General features: G+C 39.8%; 1 protein-coding gene across 1 annotated transcript in view; it reads left to right on the top strand.

The window, feature by feature from the left end:
• The window catches only part of LOC145980573 (visual system homeobox 2-like), a 243,517-nt gene that overhangs the window by 72,872 nt on the left and 149,627 nt on the right, over positions 1 to 21,018 (top strand). The window contains exon 2 of the mRNA XM_083113607.1: positions 4,884 to 4,934. Within this exon, the coding sequence (XP_082969733.1) occupies positions 4,884 to 4,934 (51 nt within the window). The remainder of the gene's footprint in view (positions 1 to 4,883; positions 4,935 to 21,018) is intronic.

Genomic DNA, 21,018 nt, shown 5'->3' with positions numbered 1-21,018 from the left:
CGTTCTGCGCTGTGAATGGGGCCGGTTGTTAGAGTGGCCGTACTCTAGTTCTCCTGGGATTGAGTTCTTGTTATGGCTGCTGGAGTGCTTTTTACATTAGCGTGCCAACGCCTCTCTTTAGCAGGTGTCGAGGTAGCGGCGTGGATGAGAAAAAGAACAAAAAACATTTCTGTGTCCGCCCTTTCCGCTGTGGCATACACATTCTTTCCTCCCTCATCAGACAAAGCGAGGACCTGTGTTAACAACCCCAAACAAGGGAAACGGACAAATTAGGGAGAACCTTCTGACAAATTGGGCAGCGAAGGTACCTTCTGGACCCGCCCACATGATGTCGTGGTTGTGCCTCGTTCGGTGGTTCGATTCGAGCCAACTTGCTTCGTAATGCCTTTATATTGTGCGGCTCCCGAGGAAACCGTCTTGCCCTGTCTCGGAGCTTCGCTGAGTCACCGCCAGGCGGCTCCTCTGTTGCCTTTGTACGCGAACTGTGTGTGTGTGTCAAGCGAAGCCCTTTGCCTACTTTTGCAGGGCCTTCAGGCAGCTGACGTGGGTAGAGAAACAACCAGATGCTTCCTTCGATTCTTTATACATGCATGCGTGCTCGATGGTGACAGCAATAAGGAGGAGCAGAAATCTTTGATTTGAAAGTTCAAGAGCGTCGCCACTGCGGGGCCGGGCAGGCTCTCTCTATAACCCGTCTGAATCGCTTATACAGGGTGGGCTACACGTGACAATCGGATATTGGTATATTACAATTGTCAAAGAAAATATAGTAATCAATGCAGAAACATGTGTGCAAATTAATGGGGGATTCCGGGGATTACCCCCTCCAAACAATTCCATCCCCGGCAAAATAAAATTATTTTTATTCCTACCAGGGATGCTTTTATTCCCCTCAAAGAAAATGGAACGGAAAGCGTATAATATACCATTTCTTCACTCTATGTAACAAATACAATTAAAACTAATTGGTATCCATTAATGGTTCATGTCATCTGCTGAAAAGTATGCAGCCTTGTGGATTAAAGAAGGGCAGCATTCTGCAACTGACCAACCTCACTGAACCGAGACAACAGTTTTCGCGAGACAGTGCTGGTATTTTACATATAGTAAAATGTTTACAAGAACCTTTACTCGTATTTTGGTCGATATTTCGACCATGCAGCTGATTACAAAATTCCTGTTTTTATTATCTTGATACTTTTCTGTTCGGTCGGAAACACTTACAGTGGGTTAAACGAAGTTTTGGCACGTCATGTGGATGCACCTTCCCCTCCCCCCCTCCCCGAGTCCAAAGTTACGTATGGAAGTTGGCGCGAATATTAAATTCGTACACTTATTTGACAAAAAATGTTATAACTGGTAGACTATTTGACCAATCTACTTCGGGTAACTTTCGTTTTGCAGAAAAAACATCAGGGCATCCAACTGTGCAGAAATCAAAACGCCAAAGCCAACAAGAGGGGTTGGGTGGGCCGCGACCCCAACTTTCAATGAAAAAATCATATAAATGGGGAGTTTGACCCCTCTTCCCCGCTATTTTGGACGCAAACGTTAGCCTTATTTTCAAAGAATGGTCCTTTCTCAACAGAATGAAAGTCATTTCATGCTCCTGGGTGCATTACATTATCGAATATGTGAAACATACTCCCCACGTTTATGATTTTTTCATTGAAAGTTGGGGGTCGTGACCCACCCAACCCCTCTTATTGGCTTTGGCGTTTTGATTTCTGCACGGTTGCATGCCCTGATGTTTTATCTGCAAAACAAAAGTTACCCGAAGTAGATTGGTCAAATAGACTACGAGTTATAACATTTTTTTGTCAAATAAGTGTGCGAATTTAAATTCGCGCCAAAAGGCATCGGCAAAACCGGGGTTACTTTCTGACGACCCCCTCGACAGAGTAAAGGTTAGATGGACGTTAAGTTTGAACTTGGCAATAGGAATTTGATAAAGTATTCGGTGTTACTAGTTAGATATGACTTTGGGTTTTATGAGAATGTAAATATATGTTACGTACCCAATAGGACCAAGTAATGTGAATAGTTTGCCAAAGACGAATAGAGATGGCAGCACCAGGTGTGCAAGGTTAAGAATTGGCATAATATATGTGAATAATTTTATATATAAGAACAAAGCAAATTGGAAAGATGAAAAACAATAGAATATATTATAAGAAGACAAAAATAAATATGAAAGAAGTAAATTAATATATATATTTTATAAATCAAATCAGTGATCACATGTAAGTTAATATGAAAATTAAGGAAGTCCAAGCACTGATACAAGTTTGTGTCTTTGAACAGATATTGCATCTGTATGATTGATTTACCATTCCTATAGGGGAAATTTTGTTTACATCAGTGGCGAGCGCGTTCTGATCGACGCCCCACAGCACTTTTTGGTTGCGCGGTTTAACCGTAGCACCTACTTGGATGCGCGTGTAAATCGTTTGCACCAAGTATACACTCTGTTGTACCTAGTTAGTGGTGGCGCGTTCCAATTGCAGCCCCAAGGTAGGACATTAGTATTATTCCCAAAGCTTAGAGGAAAAAGTTGGAAAAGGATAAAGGAATTCGTTAAATAGTCAAAACCTAAATAAATTAAAATCCAGAGGGAAGTTCACAGAGAAGATAAGAAGGAAGTCCCGATCCAGATCTGCCCATTACGAAGGAAGAAGATTGAGATGAAAATTGACTGTAAACGAGAAAATTATAGAAGAATGTAGCTTATCATGTAAAATTCTTACTCCATGTATCCTGTGTTTAAATAATATATTCGTTTAAACGTCTCCATTGGAAGGCATCCTGTCTGGTTTCGTTCTCTACAAAGAACCCTACCCTGTAGATAAGATAGCTGAGTTTCAAGATTAATGTTTATGGACCTTTGCACCAAATGAAGGTAGCATATAGTGTTCCTAAATTACGTGTAAATCATAAGATTTAGTGACCTACGTTAGAACCAAAGTTCAAAGGTGCTTAGAATCGCAAGGCAATAATGTACTTTACTAAATGGTAACATATAGAGTTTAGCTATATGCAAATTTGCATACCCTCCCTCCAAAGAAAAAGTACCCCCCAAAACGAAATCACAAATACACCACTGAGTGGACATCCCCCCCAAAGCAAAAAGCTTAATTCGGACAGTGGGAGAAACTATATTGAAGTAAACAAGTCGGAACGCCAAACACATGAGTGACCTGTATCGGAAAACAGACGAATTAATAACAAACAACGTAGCTATATGAAGACGATAAATATTTCTCTCAACATGCAACTTTTTGCGTCAATTTTCCTTGCAAACAATACATTCCTACATTATAAATAGTATCTGTTCGCGACTTTTGGTACCCTGTGTACAGATAGAATCATACGCATACATTTATAATGTTACTACCATGAAAGGTAACCTTAATGTGCATAGACAGGCCATAAGGCTCAAATTACCTTTACTATATAAGTAAAAACGCCTTTAGTATTTCATGTAGGGATTTAAACACACATATACCCCAGACTAGAACGAAGACCCTCTGAGCAGCTGCATAGGTGCACATAGAGAACTAAATGCATCATACCGATTGATGCATTAAACTGTGTTTATGTCTTCTGCGAATCAGATTCACCTTTGATGCATTTTGGAGCACTTTTGTATGTCGTGAAAGAAACACCAAAGTACATTATATGATGCAACTGAGGATTTCTTTCAGTCGAGATGCACTTTAATGCATCAGTTGATGCGTTTTGATGCACCTTCATGCATCTTTTTCGATGATGCACTTAAATGTTTCGTCTGAGCTACATAAACTCTCTAGCCCTACAGTCAGCAGCCATATTGAAACATCGCTTTGTAGAGGCAACGTCTATTCAATTAAAGGTCTAAAACTTTGTGCCAATTGTACATTTTATTGGTAACACTGTTGATTTTGCGCCGAGTCCCAGAGCGCGGTGGTTCACGTTTGGACTGACGCCTAGCGGGAAAAGTGGCAACTAGTGGAAGCAACTAAGCGGGAAACGACGTAACGCGGTTGCAAATTCGGACACAGCCTCAGTACAAAACATGTCGGAGCACATCAAGCTATGATTACTAAGGTTCATTACTGTATTGTAAGCTCATGTAAAAGCGACCAAATTAGATACACTGGTTCGACCGTAGGCTAAAGAACGAATTACAGGGGCCCATGGCACATTACATACTGCCGTATGTATATTCCTATCTGTAACAGAATTTACGCATGCACGTATTAGTGTATGAAGACTTAGGCGGCAGGCCATGTGGCACGTTTGTGAGCGAAGAAGAGTTTGCAGGCTTCTTGTTGGGAAACCTGATGGTAAGTGACCTGTCGGAAGGACAGGACGAGGATGGAGGGATGACGTTGAGATGGACCTAGAGGATGGAATAGATTGGATTGATCAGGGACAGATGGAAGGCTTGTGTTGCTGCAGCCATAAATCTTCGGGTTTTGGAAGGCTAGAGAGAGAGAGAGATATATATAGTTATGTATTAGTGTTCGCACTTTGCCTCATAGTTGAACTATGTTGATTTGTTAAGCATTCAAGGTAGAGGGAGATTATTTCCATAACATCTTTGGCTGTTATGCGTTTGAAGCTTCGAAACGAGTCACAACTCTCGAAGCAGCCAATCAACTAAGCGAGCCGCTGACGTCATCTCAACCCAGAGCATATAGCTAAGCCCGTTGTCAGGCTCTACACGCCCAGTAGGCTCGCTAGACAGACTCGCTCAGATGTTCCGAAAGTAATTCGACTCTTATCAGTTTGCATGTGACCCACAAAGATTCCCCTAGTGTATTTAGATGTGCATATAAGTTTTAATTCTTACTGTAGCTGTTAATAACATGCTGAAGAACACACCATTGTTGTTGTTTTAGGTTTTCCACAATTGAAAAACACCTTCAACACGGGGACCTCCTGCATGTTCGGTAAGTGATTGACAATTTTCTATCCTTTTATGTGTTTTTGTTTGATAGTTTCCTTTGATTTCGTATATTTTTATGTTAAAAGATAAGCGTTGTCTTAATGTGTTGCATGCATGGGCATCCGGAAGGGGGAGCAAGGGGGCCGTGGCCCCCCTGGAAAATGAAAGTCAACCACACATACAATTTCATTTTAGCCACAATAATATGTGTTAGTTATTGCATGAGCACCATAAATTCAAAATTTAAGCAATGTTTTTTAGGGAATAACCCTATTTTGGTGCAAAATGTGCCTTGTTTGCCCCCCCCCCTTCTGGAAAAAAATACCTTCCTTGCCCTTCCCTGGAAAAATACTGGGGACGTCCATGGTTGCATGTCTTTTGCGTAGTGCTTCTCCGTGTTCTTATCCGCACACAGATCACGTGACAACCACTTCAGTCGTGACCTATCACGGTACACACATCCTTGCTTTCCTGAGTCTATATGAAGTAAGAGAATATCCTTCTATGCGGGGCGGCGGCTATCGAAACGCGCTACGATTTCATGAGGTCCGCCATCATCTATTTCATCATTAGATGAATGATGATTAGATAAAACTGATGACGTGGCACTCACAAAGAACACAAACGCCCAGGCCGGGTCTCCAAACTGAGTCTCCATTATCGCACAACGCTAGAGCAACCTTGCGTTCTGACGTCACCGCGGAATGCTTTCGCTGTTACGCTAAAAGTCTAAGTTGTTAGGTGAGGCTCGTTGGGTTTAGTTCTCTTAGCATAAAAAATACAGAGCATTCCCTGACATTCGCTACGAGACTCGGCGGCAAGCTGCACGGCATCAGCGCTTGTCTTTCCCGGTAAACGGGTCCGCGACAGTCGCTAGAGTCGGCTATTAAAATTACAGTTTTCATATTGTGTACTAACCTTGACTACAGAAGGTGTTGAAAATGATGTCCCTCTGCTGCAACACATTCCTGGCATCTCCCAAGGAAATTGGCATTTACAAGTGCAAGTTCGTCTACTGTAATTCTCCAGATTTCTCGTACAATACTCTCTTTTAACTCACTGATGGTGTGCGGATTGTCTTTGTATACTTTATTTTTTTAGATTTCCCCATTTTTCTTTCCACAGGAAATTTCGTTGGAAAACGTCGTCGCACGTCTCCACAATTCCTCTTTCCGAAGTAACAGTCGACAAGATAAATCCTTTGTTGCAATGTGGTGTCATATTAAGCCACAATCTTCAACGCACGGACACGACACAACACAACTTCCGAGGGAGGATTACACTGGCGTCAGTCTGCAACGTCAACAGAAAGGGAAAGAGCGAAGACAGGGAGAGCGAAAGAAACAGACTGTACCGTGCGACTGTCGCGGACCCCGTTCACCGGGAAAGACAAGCCCTGACGCCGGGTCGCTTGCCGCCGAGTCTCGTAGCGAATGTCAGGGAATGCTCTGTATATGTTCTGTGTACTCATGTTAAGGGAACCAAACCTAACAGACCTAACAACAAGGTAGGCATTCCTGGTATGACGTCAGAACAGAGTTGGTCTCGCGTTGTGCGATAAATAAAAGGAGACCCCTCGAAACTAGAACTTCGGTGATAAGATCCGAAGTTGACCACTTAAACGCGCTTGACCACCGAGTCGATCCTTATATGTTGCAAAATATAATGAAATAACTAACATTTGTAAATATGCAATTTCCAAAAGTAAAACAACATATCCACAGATAAACGTATTATATAATACGTAGATAATACGTTTATCTGTGACATATTTCATTGCACATTCCCAATTACATTCTAAATTATTTTATAATACTGAATGTATTAACTAACACTCAATAAGTAAAAGAAGTAGTGACTACATCGTTTTATATTTTACAAATATGTAAACAGTCTAAACAAAGAAATATCACTTCATTGCCTCTTTATATGGAAATCCATTTAGGGAAATGCCATTCTTCTTGAAAGGCAAAAAGTGCATCCCCCCCACCAAGGCGGCGCCTATGATACTATTTCATATTGCAACCCCCTATATTATGAACCTGGCATCTTTGTTTTCATATCCACAAAAGTCGGACCTAACCAACGATAAAGTCATTGAAACCTCACAATAAATTAACTACAAACCCTTCCGTTTATGCCAAAATAACCATCACTACGATTATATTACGTTAGGAAAAGAAACAACATAAAAAACTTCACCTCCGATAAATCACCAACACAAAATAATGTCTCCCGCCTATTCGACACATGTTTCACGACAGGCTGAATATCTATGCTCTACTATACAGCTTGGTCATTATTTTCCGCTCCCACCACCAGGTTACAGCACCATACAGGAGAGATATCCTACTAAGGTACTTTCCTCTATATACAGGGTGATTCAAAATGAATTGTGCAACTTTACACAGTTATTATGACGTTACTATTTATGATAGAAAATCAGATAAGGCATCAATATAAAGATAATCTGTGGAAGTTTTAGTCACATGACTCACATTACAAAGATTCAACGTGGGAACCACGTGTCATGCGGTAAACGTCGAAATGATAATCAAGTATACATGCTATGCACGAGACAGCAAGTGATTGTCCATGGTTTCGAAGACACTAACAATTCACAGTTGTAACTTTGGCAAATCTTCCGGAAGGGTGAAACATGTGCATTACTACCAAAACGCATGTGGAAATGTGTTTCCACCATTGTGAGTGAATCAGTTCTCTTTTGCTCCAACACACAATACACCTTCTGCTGGTCACTAGTCATTTTGCAACAATGGCGATCCTGGTGGAACAGCGGCAAAGCAGCATAAGCCCACTTAGTGAGAAGAAAACTTCCAGAGTTTTTTTTAAATATTTTTATATTAACGCCTTCTTTGATTTTCTATCATAAATAGCTACGCCATAATAAATGTGTAAAGTTGAACCATTCATTTTGAATTTCCCTGTATTTCGAAAATGAACCATTAAAATAGTATTAATTAGGTTAACCGTGTAATCGCCGTTAATAGTTTAAAAGTGGTCATGGTTGTTTCATGATAAAATTTACGCTCCTAGACCGTCATTGTCCATTCAAATTTTTGCAGTGTAAGGTTACGAGGGGTTAAGTAAATCCGAGATGAATGTAGTGCTGAATTCTTACGCACAAGTGCACAGGCACAGAAGCGCTTAAAACGTTTGCAGAGTCACTCTTTAGTTCGGACAGAAGCCGTCGTATATCTTAATAACGCAGCCCGGTTGCCTCCTCGGGAAGTTGGGCTGTTTCGAGCTTTGGGCGGTGGACAACGGAGCGTGGGATCATTTCATTACACGACATTATGATGACGGATGAGAACTTTGCTTTCAAAATGGCGCCCCTTCTTGTCCGGAAGCGACGAGCGGAATAGATTAGAAAATGGCAGGCGGGGAAGGAGATGATATGGAAAAAGTGTGCTGTGCAGCCCTGCGGGGAAGGAGAGACAAGTGCAGTGTTGCCACTTAGTGGTAAAAGTTTCTAGAAGCAGGAATTATTATAAGATACTTTCTTAAAGGGAAAAACGGGAAATTTTATGCAGGATTTTCACGTGGCTCGTACCTAGAACAGAGCCGGGGAGCAGTGTTGCCACTTCGGGGTAAAAGTTTCTAGACTGGGGAAATTGTAATAAAGGTGCTTTATGAAAGGAAAAATTTATGCAGGATTACCTTGAGACTCGTACCGAGAACGAAGCCAGGGGACAGTGTTGCCATAATCTGAAAGCACAATTTCCTTTTTTCTTCTTCTTCTTTTGATTGTAGAAAATGAATTCGCGACCACATAACTTCATCTATTATTATTATTAGTAGTAGTAATGGTGGTACCAAATTCATACCGTTCATTCATTAGAAATATTTGTTCACAGAAATATTAGGTTTGATGGAATGGATGTGAAAAATATACGATTGATTGAATGGTATATTTTACTACGCATTTCTGCCACTTTTGGCTAATCGCGAAGATGAGGATGAGTGACGATATGATGAAATTGATGACGGGACACTCACAAAGAACACACATGCACAGGCCGGGATTCGAACCCGGGACCCCTGGCATCGTAGCGCGCTGTTATGATTATGTTAGTTGCACTATACAATCACTTCAAAATATAATAATTGGAAGATATTAATTTATCCCAAGCTAAATTATAATTTTAAAAATTGTTCATTTTTGGCCAGTAATAAATTATGTTCTACGAAAGAAATGTCAATGTATGTCACACTGCAGTGAGCAAACTGGAATAAATGTGTATATTTTTCGAAACAATAGCTCATACCCTGACAGGCAAAGGTCTCTGTTCACTGATACAAAACAATGAACTTCTGGAATGTGATATTGCAATGCAGGGTGGATAGACGACTGTGCAAGGGTTGATCATCCCTTTCGCCCAAGACTTCTACCCTTTCTTTCAAAATATTGGGAACAATATTCACGACTATCGTAAAATTATGCACTGGAAAGAATGTGAGTGTAAGGGGTGAGTATGATTAACGTCAGACAGATAGCTCAGCATTTATATGTTTCGGGGAAGGCTTCCTGCAATGCGGTGAAGATCTAGCTTAAAAACCTTCCTTATGCGCCTTGTATATCCGATCAAATAAATGACGAACAAGTCCTTGAATTGAACGCTGAAAAGGAAATGACGTCAGAGTCAAGCCATTTTTCTCATTGGATCCAAGGTTCGGTCAAAGATTTTCTATTTAGGAATGGTTTTCTAGTTGACGTGATCCAAGTCTGTCAGCCAATCAGAACACATGCTATTGAAATCGATTATCGAAAAGCGACCTCTAGGTCACGCGTGCAGGTGTAATGGCGGCCGTGTGAGATGTAAACAATGTATCACTTCACATTTTTGAAAGCCGATAACTATTCAACCGAGAGGAATAACGTTTCCTACAAAACGGTATTAGGTACAAAATAAATGGCACTGCTTAAATACATAATTTATAACGTACACAGTACACGTATGGAAGAATATTTTAGTTTTTTCAATTGTAAACATCCATGCACTCACCATACACACAGAACCCAAATCGAGCCAATTGACACATATATATATATATATATTGATTTCAATAACATGTTAACGTGCATAAACTGCAAAATGATGCACCTTTTAGTGTTGTTTAGTGTGTCAAAATACACATAGGAATGCATTAAATTGTACACATTTAGCTGTGTCAATTGATGCATTAAAAGTGAAAATTTGTTATCTACGAAATGATCTTGTCTGATCTTTCAAATTGATGCATTTTAGTGCATCATACGAAACTTCATTTCATAAAAATACCCTTTAATACATTCCTATGTGTATTTTGACACACTAAAAGGTGCATCATTGCAGTTCATGCACGTTAACGTGTTATTGAAATCAAAATATATGTGTCAATTGACACGTTTTGGGTTCTGTGTGCTCGATGTGCCGCATGTATTATACATTGTAATCGCAAAAACGAACTGAAATGTTCCATTAAATGTTTTCATGTAAAGTACGTATTATCATACGTATCGTACTACTTTTTTGAAGCATTTTCTTAGCATTTATGCTAGCAAAAATGTTAAGTGGAACCAAGAAAATACATCAACATCACACTTCTTTCGAGTTTCTAATATCTCCTTCTTTTTCCTTTGCAAATAAAATTATCTCTTTTTCGGCTTATCGCTAGTCTATTCAATTCTTCCCATGCCGTACACACTGCCACCTTTTGGTCAAATGTGAACTTGCCCAATTTTTCATTGATCATGTACATGAGCAATTTCAGACCATTCAAGATTCCCAATAGGAACGCTGTTCAACGACTTTCAATTGCGTTCAATTCAACGACTTGTTCATGATTAATTTGATCGTGTACAAAGCCGCTTAACACACTCTTAACAGAGGGATCGTTATCACAATAATGCCACATTTACATTTTTTATTGAAATCGTGCTTAGCACTGTGGATAGAATTTCGCCCAGGGATTGCGATGTTAATGCTCCTGGACCCATTGCGAGCTATTTTTTATAGTAGCGTATCGTACACAAGGTAGAAGTGACAAGTCTTCTGTCATTCTTAGCATAACAGGAAACAGAGAAAGGAATGCGGAATAAGCAATGAGGCAAACGTTAGGTTAATGACTTGAGAGGCGTATGTGGCATGAGAGTTGGAATCGGAGGACAGTTGGCGAGGATACGAGAGAGAGAGTAAAGAGCGCGGATGTTGAGAGAAAACGGAAGTGGGGAATGAGTATTGGACAATGGTGCGTGGACAGAGTGAATTCTGACAGGGAGGTAAGACATGTGAGAATTGAGAGGACAAGTGTGGAAATAACCTTTATCTAATTGTGAGGCAAGTAATATCCTTTTCTAGACAAATCCATATCGGTTCAGTCATGGAGAGTATAAAACCCATATCTAACCTAAGTTAATTTCTATCGCCATTCCTTTAAATGTAACCTCTTGCATTTATCACATTTAGGCCAAGAGAGTGATAACCATCTGAAAGATGAATAACTACATCACCCAATACAATCTAAAGGTCTCGAGTTCGATCCCAACGCAGTATTAACATTGCGTTATGGTAGCTATTCGAGGCTTTTTCTAACAAATAACAAGATGCAGTGAAATGGTTCTCTAAATACCCAACAAAGACACTGCACTAGAACTGACTCTGTTACAAGTGTATAATTCGGAAAGCATTTCAAAAAAACTTAACACAAACAAACAAGTACAACTCTAGCTCACGAATATCTGGAGCAAACGAACAAAAACAAGTCTCTGCGCAAATAGTGAGGCGAGACAGCTGCACCAATAAACGTGTGAGAGGGAACGGGATTGCGTGAGGGGGTGGAAAGAGGGAGATGCGGCATCGTTTCTTCTTTTGTTCTCGTCTCGATTACGGGGGCGTGGGGGCAGTTGCTGCCCCTACTTTTTGCACTTTTGCCCCCTCACTATGCTAAACGTTATCTACCAAGGAGAAGTAAACTGTCCTTGCCTACCCAGTTTTGGAACCCAACCGCCGCCACTGTGCACACAGATATTCGATGACACAAAGTATGGATTCGTTCCTGTTGTAATAAAATATTTTATTTGGACCAGTGCTGTAATAAGCTTTGTTGTTCCTGTCCAAAAAAATCATGGATTTTTTTTAGTATTGTAATAAGTACAAGCTGTGTCTTTTTGTAGTTGTTCAATTTGGAAAAATAATTTGTAAATATTATAATAAAAATGTACATAATACTATATTTTTCTACTTTGGGTAATTCCCTTCGTGATGATGCCAGGGAAAGACACGAGTGGCTAGAGACAGCATTACCATCTTGGGAAATACATGTTAACTTCACCAAACCTAACCTGCTTAACTTATCCACGTATGCACATAATAGCTTTAATAAACAAAACTACCACACCTATTTACATGCTTATTTATGCTATTTAATGCCTATGTGAATAGGTTAGGCAGGCAAGGGTTTGGTGCTGTTAACATGTATTTCCGAATATGGTAATGCTGTCTCTAGCCACTCGGGAAAGACTAACTCACCAATTTTTTGCCCATAGATGGCAGAACAAACAGTATTAATTCTTTTATTCAAGAAATTGATGAGAAGACAAAATAAATCTCTGCAGTGTTTTACAAACTTTTACATTTTAATTTCCTCGTGTAAAAACTAGAATAAATTTTTATTTATATTTCTCTATTTAATAATAATTTACAGTTTAATTTTGACTCCTTCAAATGAAAAGTTTTTGTAAGAATTCATAATCCATGTTTCAAGGCGGAGAAGCGAACATGAACATTGTTACTTTCGTCCTCAAAGTAGAGTACCTTTATTTCACTTCTCTTCTTCATGTGTACACCCTGTATATTTTGACTTAGTCGCATGCAAGTTTCATTTAACTTTCCACACGAGATCGCCCACCTGGGAATCGAAAGTAGATCTATTTTGCCCGAATTCAGTTAATCTTTACATTTTCGTTGCACCCATTTGGCTAGCATTTTCTCGTCAATTTACTTACACTCTGTCCAGGTAATCTGTGGAGCAAGGCCACGCATAACGGAAGATAAGGGGAGAAAGCGAGTGGGCGAAGCGAAGCAGTACGCGCTTCTCCCAACAGCTGGTAGCTGCAGCATTTTTATCATCATGCACTCGCTTCTCTCGAGTCACTCTTGCGCACAGACTTGTTTTCGTCCGCTTGTACCAGAGATTCTCTGGGTAGAGTAAAGTTGAAGTCCTGATTCGAACGCCACTTTACTTCAAAGAAAGTTGAGAAAGATCATTTTACCTCTGACAAACATATGTTAAGTCCACGTGGAGCTCATCAAATCCTCACCTTCAAATATTTCCCACCAATAGCGTCCGTTTTATGAACTGACAGTACTTGTCAAGTCCACGTGGAGTAAATGAGATGTTGCCAATTCAGTTTCTTTAGAGATTTCATAACGTGATGTTGCGGTTATCTTTGATAGGTTGTGCTATTGTGTTGCTATTTTTTTATACAATATAAAGACAATGGGAGTAAAACGTCGCAGTGAATGAATGGATGTCTAAACGCTGCAGGTAAAAGTGAGACAACAGCGCTTCTCAGAAAAAACAGGTGCTGGTTCGAAAACAGATACGCGTTCGGTCGGCTTCCTCTCGAGCTGGCGTTCGAAACAGGACTTCAACTACATACTTTCCTAATGGTGGGGAAAATGTTCGATAGAAGGAATTCTTGGGACATTTCTTTCGCTGAGATGGCAACACTACAGAAGATATGATTTGGCTACGGACGCTTTGCCTGTCTTGTAGGAGATGGTTGAACGAACCAACCAGTCCCCATTTTGCCTTTCCTCCCTCAAGTTATTAGCGCTTGGGAGCCCCCTCCTCCCCTTCTCCTCCTTGGCGTGCGCTAATAGAAAGCTGGGCCGGAAGAAAACATTAGCATGCTAACATCGTAATTGCCAAGTGATGCGCTAATTTCAACCGAGCCCTGTGTCAAGTCAATGTTTGGATAATCACGTCATCGGAATGGAAGCGCGTTCTCCCCCCCCCCAATCTCCCCCCTTTTCCTAAATCTGGTTGCTAAGTGGCACATTATGCATCGCCTCCCACCTCCCAATTTTTCAGTCGTGAGTTTTAAAAATGCTCTCCCTCCTTGGATGCTGTTATGAACGTTGTGTTTTGAACATTCATTATAAGCATTTGAAGCTGAAATCAGCTATAGTTTGTATTATCTTTCCGCATCATGGCACGTAGACACGAAAAATTCCGTTTTTATTTTCCACACTTTCACATATACAGCGTGTAACGAAAGTCCGGGAACACTTTTAAAGAAATATTGTAGCCAAACGAGTAGCATTACAAAGTGACAAAAGTAATCATTTCAACGAGTAAAGTTGTAAGCTTTTTGCTCATTGCAGGTGATACGTGTAGTTCCATATACCACCGCTAGGTGGTGACATAATCAAGATGGCGCTTTCTGGAGCTGAGAAGGCTTTTGCGTGCTAGAATTCGACAAAACAAAGAGTGCAACGGATGTCCAACGAAAATTTACGATGAAGTACGGGAAAGCAAAACCAACCAGGAAGGCAATAATCAATTTTGCCTGTTCGAAAGAATTATCAAATTCACAAAAGCATCATCTTTGACCTCCAATGCACAGCAAAACTGGAATCGCTTTGTCTTTAGGGTATAACTTTTGCACTAACTGTAGTCTGTACGGTTTCATGTTTAATTTTTTACGCAAAACCTGCCACATGGTCATTGTTGACATTTCCAACTCACGTGAAGCTCTGCGTATAGATTTTCTCGGACTCCTTGTGAAAGCTTCTCCCACTCGCTCAGTGTCGTTTTCATTCACACCTGGCCGACCACTTCTCTTCTTGACACTTAAACACCCAGTTTCAACAAACTTTACATGCCAATTGTAGATTGCCTTCCTTGGTGTTGCTTTCCCGTACTTCATCCTAAATTTTCGTTGGACATCCGTTGAATTTTGTCAAATTCTAGCACGCAGAAAGCCTTCTCAGCTCCAGAAAGCGCCATCTTGATTATGACACCACCTAGCGGTGATATATGGAACTACACGTAACACCTGCAATGAGAAAAAACTTACAACTTTACTCTTTTAAATTATGTACTTTGTCACTTTGTAATGCTACTCGTTTGGCTACAATATTTTTTTTTAAAGTGTTCCCGGACTTTTGTTACACGCTGTATTAGGTTTTGCCTAATATTTCACATATTTTAGTTATTTTTGCATATTATTTCCATATTTCAGAAAATTTTTCAACATATACTCCATATTCGCCCCGTGTGACAGAAAGAGTTGGGTGATTGTGTTTTGAAATAACCGACAGATTTGAAACACACTCTCATCACTTCTTGGGACACTTACAACATGTTATTCATTGTTTTGGAAACAGAAAATGAAAAAACATTTTGTGTTGTTTTATAATTAATGTCAATGAAAGCGTACTGTATTCTATGTAGCTCGTGTATAATTTGAAATCCATATTTATCTGCATATTTTGGTGAAAATAACTAGATATGTATTTACATATTTACCACATTTTTACTACATATAAATCCGTTCCCTGATTATAAGAATAGTCCAGTCAGTTGGGCGTCTAACTGCCACGCGGGGGACACAGATTCGATTCCTAGGTGGATCTTTTAAATAAAAGCAAACTGAAAATTTTTTGTACAATTAAAAATCATAATCTACAGGGTGTCGACAAGGAACAAATAGTTGCAAACTATTGGTACTTGTTTCTTTGAAGATGTGGGGCACTAAAAAAATCCAAAGTTGTTTCTTTCTTATTTCTCAATCGTGGAAGCGTGAATTTTGATACTTGAGTTCGGCCAAGCTAAGAACTGGTGCGGAGACAACCTTTATGTCAGTGACCCGTTCTTGCCGCGTTTGACTAAGAAGAATCTTGCAGTCAAAAGCTAATTAGGCCTACCGCTGCCCCCTGTTTGTGCAGCAAGCGGCAACCTTAGAATCCCTCCGTCCCGAAACAGCTAACAGGAAAACTTTTTTTTTTTTCCCAAAATTACCGTTCGGCGCTGTCAATGGGGGCCGGGAGATAGTGTGGTCGGGTTATAAAATATAGTTTTGTTTTAGCAATCAGCTATTTTATATATGGCCTACCTCGGCTCCACATTGGTTGGTTTTTCTAATACAAGCTATACTCCCGTCTACCAAGCGGCTCATCTAGTCCCATAGCCTTTGTTTTCTGGTTATCGAGACCATAGCCAATATTTCATCCTTTCAAGTATAGCTCCCAAATAGTTTGCACGATACTGTAACAAACCGGACTCCCACCGGGATTTGAACCCGGAACTCTTCGCACCAGAGGTAAGACTAAGATGTCTATCGCAGTGTTTCTGTAACCTGATTGGTCTGAAACACGAACCTTACAAGAACAACTGTTGAATTTCTTCAATACAACCCTCAAACTTCAATAAATATATAATTATCTCGAAACAAATTAGGATTAATGGTTTGGTTCATGAAATTCGATGTCTTAATCTTTCTCACTTTTATTGTTGGTTCGTTTTAAAATATTTTATTATGTTACTTCACCAGCTTCTGCATTAATAATTTTGCACAGTAGGTTTCTGAAAATGTATTAATCAAAATTTTATAGGATGCTTAGACTGCACTGATGCCCAATCACCATTGATAAATCGGTTTCATTAATAATACATTAACCTCTCCCATCTGGTGAGACAATTTGTAACTACAAACATTATATAGTAGTATAGTGTACTACTTGTAGGCAGAGGACTTTGGTTGTTCCTAGAATTCATTAGTTTGTCGCTTGTTTTGATGTGATTTTTTCCACGGGAATCTCTGGAACGAGCGAACGAAAGCAAGTCTCTCGCAAGTAGTGACTCAGAGCAAGGACGTATTTCGGGGGGTCCAGGGGGTCCGGACCCCCACGAAAGACTTATCAAGTACTAAAATTAAATAATGAAAAATATATTCGTTTAGCCTTTATTGTATAATTTCCTCTGAACCTATTGGAAGACAAGGATTATATTGGGATCATACGGCTTTGAAGGACAGGAAGGGCGTATTTATAGGGGGTCTAGGGGTCCGGATCCCCAAAGTACTAAAATTAAATAATGAAAATATTAGCATTTGTTGCATAATCGATGGTTATTAATTTCCTCTGAACATTTTAGAAGGCAAGGGTTATATTGGGATCATACGGCTTCGAGTGATACTACAAAGAAGATTTATGTGCACTACTACTCAAAATAATATGCGTAAAATATTAATCAGAAACTTACTTTTCTCCAACTACATGTAATATCATTTTTGTTATTCGATAAATATTCAATTATTCATCTATTTGACATTAATTCATTACCAGGTCACTTGTTTTTATGTAAACTATTCCGATCTTAACTACAGGTAAGCTACGTAATGAATATATGCGCTGTTTTATCTTTATTCTTGTACAGTATTTTTACCTATTCGTGTAATAATAATATAATATTAATTTATGTATTGTAATTACCATTAATTTGATTTAATATAATTATTTTAATTTAAACATTATTATTATTATTATTATTATTATTATTATTATTATTATTATTCCTGAGACACTTGGTTCGAACCCCCCCCACTCGCATTCTCCCCTTCTATATTGTTATTTGCTACCTTGCCCCACAGATTCCCGAGAGACTTTATATCCACTATTTTTTTGCCGTCACTCAGGAGGGTACTCCCGTTAGAGGTACATTGCGTTTGTTTTGACTCTGGGCCGAGATAGCACGTGACATGGCGCAGATGCCGGCATTTTCGATCCGTAACGTTCTACTTATTTTTACGCGCATATGTTTAGCATGCAGACAATTATAATTATATTGCATAACGAGTACTCACCTGGGTTATCAGAGTTGTTCACGTGCTATCTTGTCCCAGAGCAATCGCACCGTATTTAGCCACACGTAGCATGTCATATTGTTATTTGTTTGGTGGCGCGTGCGAGTAGCGTTTGGCATCTTGGAACACGAAAGTAAACGACGACAGCCGAACACAATCGAACAGAGCTCGGATTCTCCTCTTTGCAGCTTCCAGTTTAGAAGTGCCCCTTATAGTGGTATTCTTACATATATTTCGCTGCGAATTAACGAATTATAAACTGATTGACAGGTAGCCTCTACAAACACGAAAGTTTACGAAGATACATGAAGAGCACTCTTCAAAAGTTCGTACCAGATATAGGCAATCTCTTTTGTTTCCGAGGCTGATCCGTTTGGAAGTGACAGAACTCGAAACGAGTGATCATTTTGGGAAATTCTAAAGTCCCCTTTTCACAACTCGCAGATGCAAATAAATTCAATTGTTAAAATGCCTGAACTAGCGGCAATAACGCTTCCTCAAAAGGAGCAAGTTGCTTGGAAGTAAAGGCTCTGGAATTCTCCTTGGGAGGGTATTCAGGCAAGACGCTTAAGGGGCGTCCCTTTTCTGAAAAATCCTTTTCCCCCCCTCTAGGAAGAAAATCCGAAATAGTGCGCAAATGATAAAGGGAGGAAGGGCACAAGGAAACAGGATAAAGATGAATCAATTGCCTTTATCAAGTTTCTCGTGTAAACGAGGCCCATGTGGCGATGCTTTTTTTTTCGCTCTAGCTCTACCGAGAAAGGAATTCCCCGCCCACCGCATAAAAGAAAAGGCATTTTTCAACTGAAGAAAATTACTTAGAATCCACCACCTTTCCCTATTCTTCCACCCCCTTCTTTAAAAAAAAAGAAAAAAAACTCGTCGAATTTCCTTTGCTCATCCGAATATCACACTGCAGCTTTGTTTCTGATGCCAACGAGGGAATCTCTTATTTTTCTTCACCTCCCCCCCCCCCACTTTCCATGCGCCCTGCTTTGATTCTCAGAAGAAAGGCATTACAAGGGAAGATTTTTCCTCAAAAGGTGGCGGAGGGGAAGGGGGTGCAAGACGCATCTGCAAATGGAATTGTTTTCTCGTTCTTCTTGTTAATCGCTGCTCGGCGCTCCTAATGATAGGCTCGTCCCGAAATTGCGCCGTCCCAAGGGGGATCTTCGCCCCTCACGCCCAGGGAAGCTTCTTTCAATTTCCCCCGCTTTCTCCTTGATAGAGATATTCAACGCCTTAAGTGAAACGAAGTCTTTTTCACAGGTTCCGTACGTATTGGAATTGGGTTGGCCAAACAGTGGATCGCGAACCACACGTGGTCTCGGTTTTAAGTCCACTTAGTATGTAATCGGGACTGGACCTGCAGTTTAAATTGGGATCCGAACCACTATGCAACGTGGTGCCTCCATCGGGCATTGAACCCGGGACCCCTTGATTACAAAGCGACGAAGTCATCGGAGAAACCGCAGTGTGCGGTATTAGTGTTGTGCAGCGAAAGCATAGTGCCAGTGGAATTTATAAACGAAAACGAAGTTTAATAAATATGTTTTAATCAAATGTGTCTATATTTTAAAGTTTACATATGTTATTAATACAGAGCATGCAATTAGTGGAAGTGGAGTACCATGATAAGAAAACTTAATAATCCCTAATAATATTTATTTAAGTGATGAGCACGATTGGACAACCGGGTACATCACTGTGTCAAAATAGGTGATACGAAATTACAAAATTGAGCATATAATTATAAAATAATACAATGGATCTTACAATCTTATGCATCATCACAACTTCATATTATAGCTTTCCACAAGTTCAACTATTAAAGCTCTGGCCTTTTGGGGATATGTTAGAACCCCTTCCTTCTTACCTCCATGGTTAGAACTGAGATATTCCTTCCTCTTCTTCTTTATTTTTATGGCTCACACCGCGTTTGCAGTTTCTAGCCAAAGTTGCTGAGTTCAGGTTCTATTGTTAATATCTATGTTCCAAACTGTTGTTCAATATCATTCACATTCTTCGAAACACTGTCTTCCTGTTCTTATGGTATAACAGTTTTGTGAGGTTATTAATTTAAGTTGTAGTGTGAATCATTGTGGTTGTTTAAATAGTAAATCTATGTTTTCTAGCGAAACTATAAAGAATCCAAGTAACTGCAGTGCGAGGTTCAGATCTTAATGTAGATAAGGATATCGGAAATGGTACCTGTGCTAAGTTTTTATTTAGAGTCTCGGTATTTGTCTTAAGGGACATTCAAAGAATAAATGATTAAGTGTTCACTGAAAAAAATAAAGGTGTGGAAACTCACCTTTTGGGGTGAGTTTGGCTTGTCACAAATAGACGTCCCCAAAAGGTGAGTTTCCACACCCCATATTGGGGTGAGTTTTTTCTCACCCTAGTATAGAGTGTGTTTTTCCTCCCATAGGGTGAGTTTTCTCACCCTAGTATAGAGTGTGTTTTTCCTCCTATAAGGGTGAGTTTTCTCACCCTAGTATAGAGTGTTTTTCCTCCCATAAGGGTGAGTTTTCTCACCCTAGTATAGAGTGTGTTTTTCCTCCCATAGGGTGAGTTTTCTCACCCTAGTATAGAGTGTGTTTTTCCTCCCGTAAGGGTGAGTTTTCTCACCCTAGTATAGTGTGTTTTTCCTCCCATAAGGGTGAGTTTTCTCACCCTAGTATAGAGTGTGTTTTTCCTCCCATAAGGGTGAGTTTTCTCACCCTAGTATAGAGTGTGTTTTTCCTCCCATAAGGGTGAGTTTTCTCACCCTAGTATAGTGTGTTTTTCCTCCCATAAGGGTGAGTTTTCTCACCCTAGTATAGAGTGTGTTTTTCCTCCCATAAGGGTGAGTTTTCTCACCCTAGTTTAGAGTGTGTTTTTCCTCCCATACGGTGAGTTATTCTCACCCTAGTATAGAGTGTGTTTTTCCTCCCATAGGGTGAGTTTGAAAGGTTCGTGAGGAAGAGGTAAATGATCTTCATTTAGTATAATAATGCTTACCTTTAACCTTGAAGAATCAGTCAGATATTTTCTATCTTATCCAATATGAATTCAGAATAAGATAGAGCAATCATAACTTCATTATAATTTCTTCCCAGATGGCAAATGTATCAAAGTAGAGAAATGCAATGTTAACTCTTGCATTGTGTAATATACGACATCACAGTGAAAACAGTGTTTCTTCATTTAATGCGTTCAGATTTTAATGTGA

Source organism: Lepisma saccharinum, chromosome 28 (assembly GCF_977018435.1).
Source record: "Lepisma saccharinum chromosome 28, izLepSacc3.1, whole genome shotgun sequence".
Lineage (NCBI taxonomy): Eukaryota > Metazoa > Arthropoda > Insecta > Zygentoma > Lepismatidae > Lepisma > Lepisma saccharinum.
This window is presented reverse-complemented; position numbering and strand designations above follow the sequence as displayed.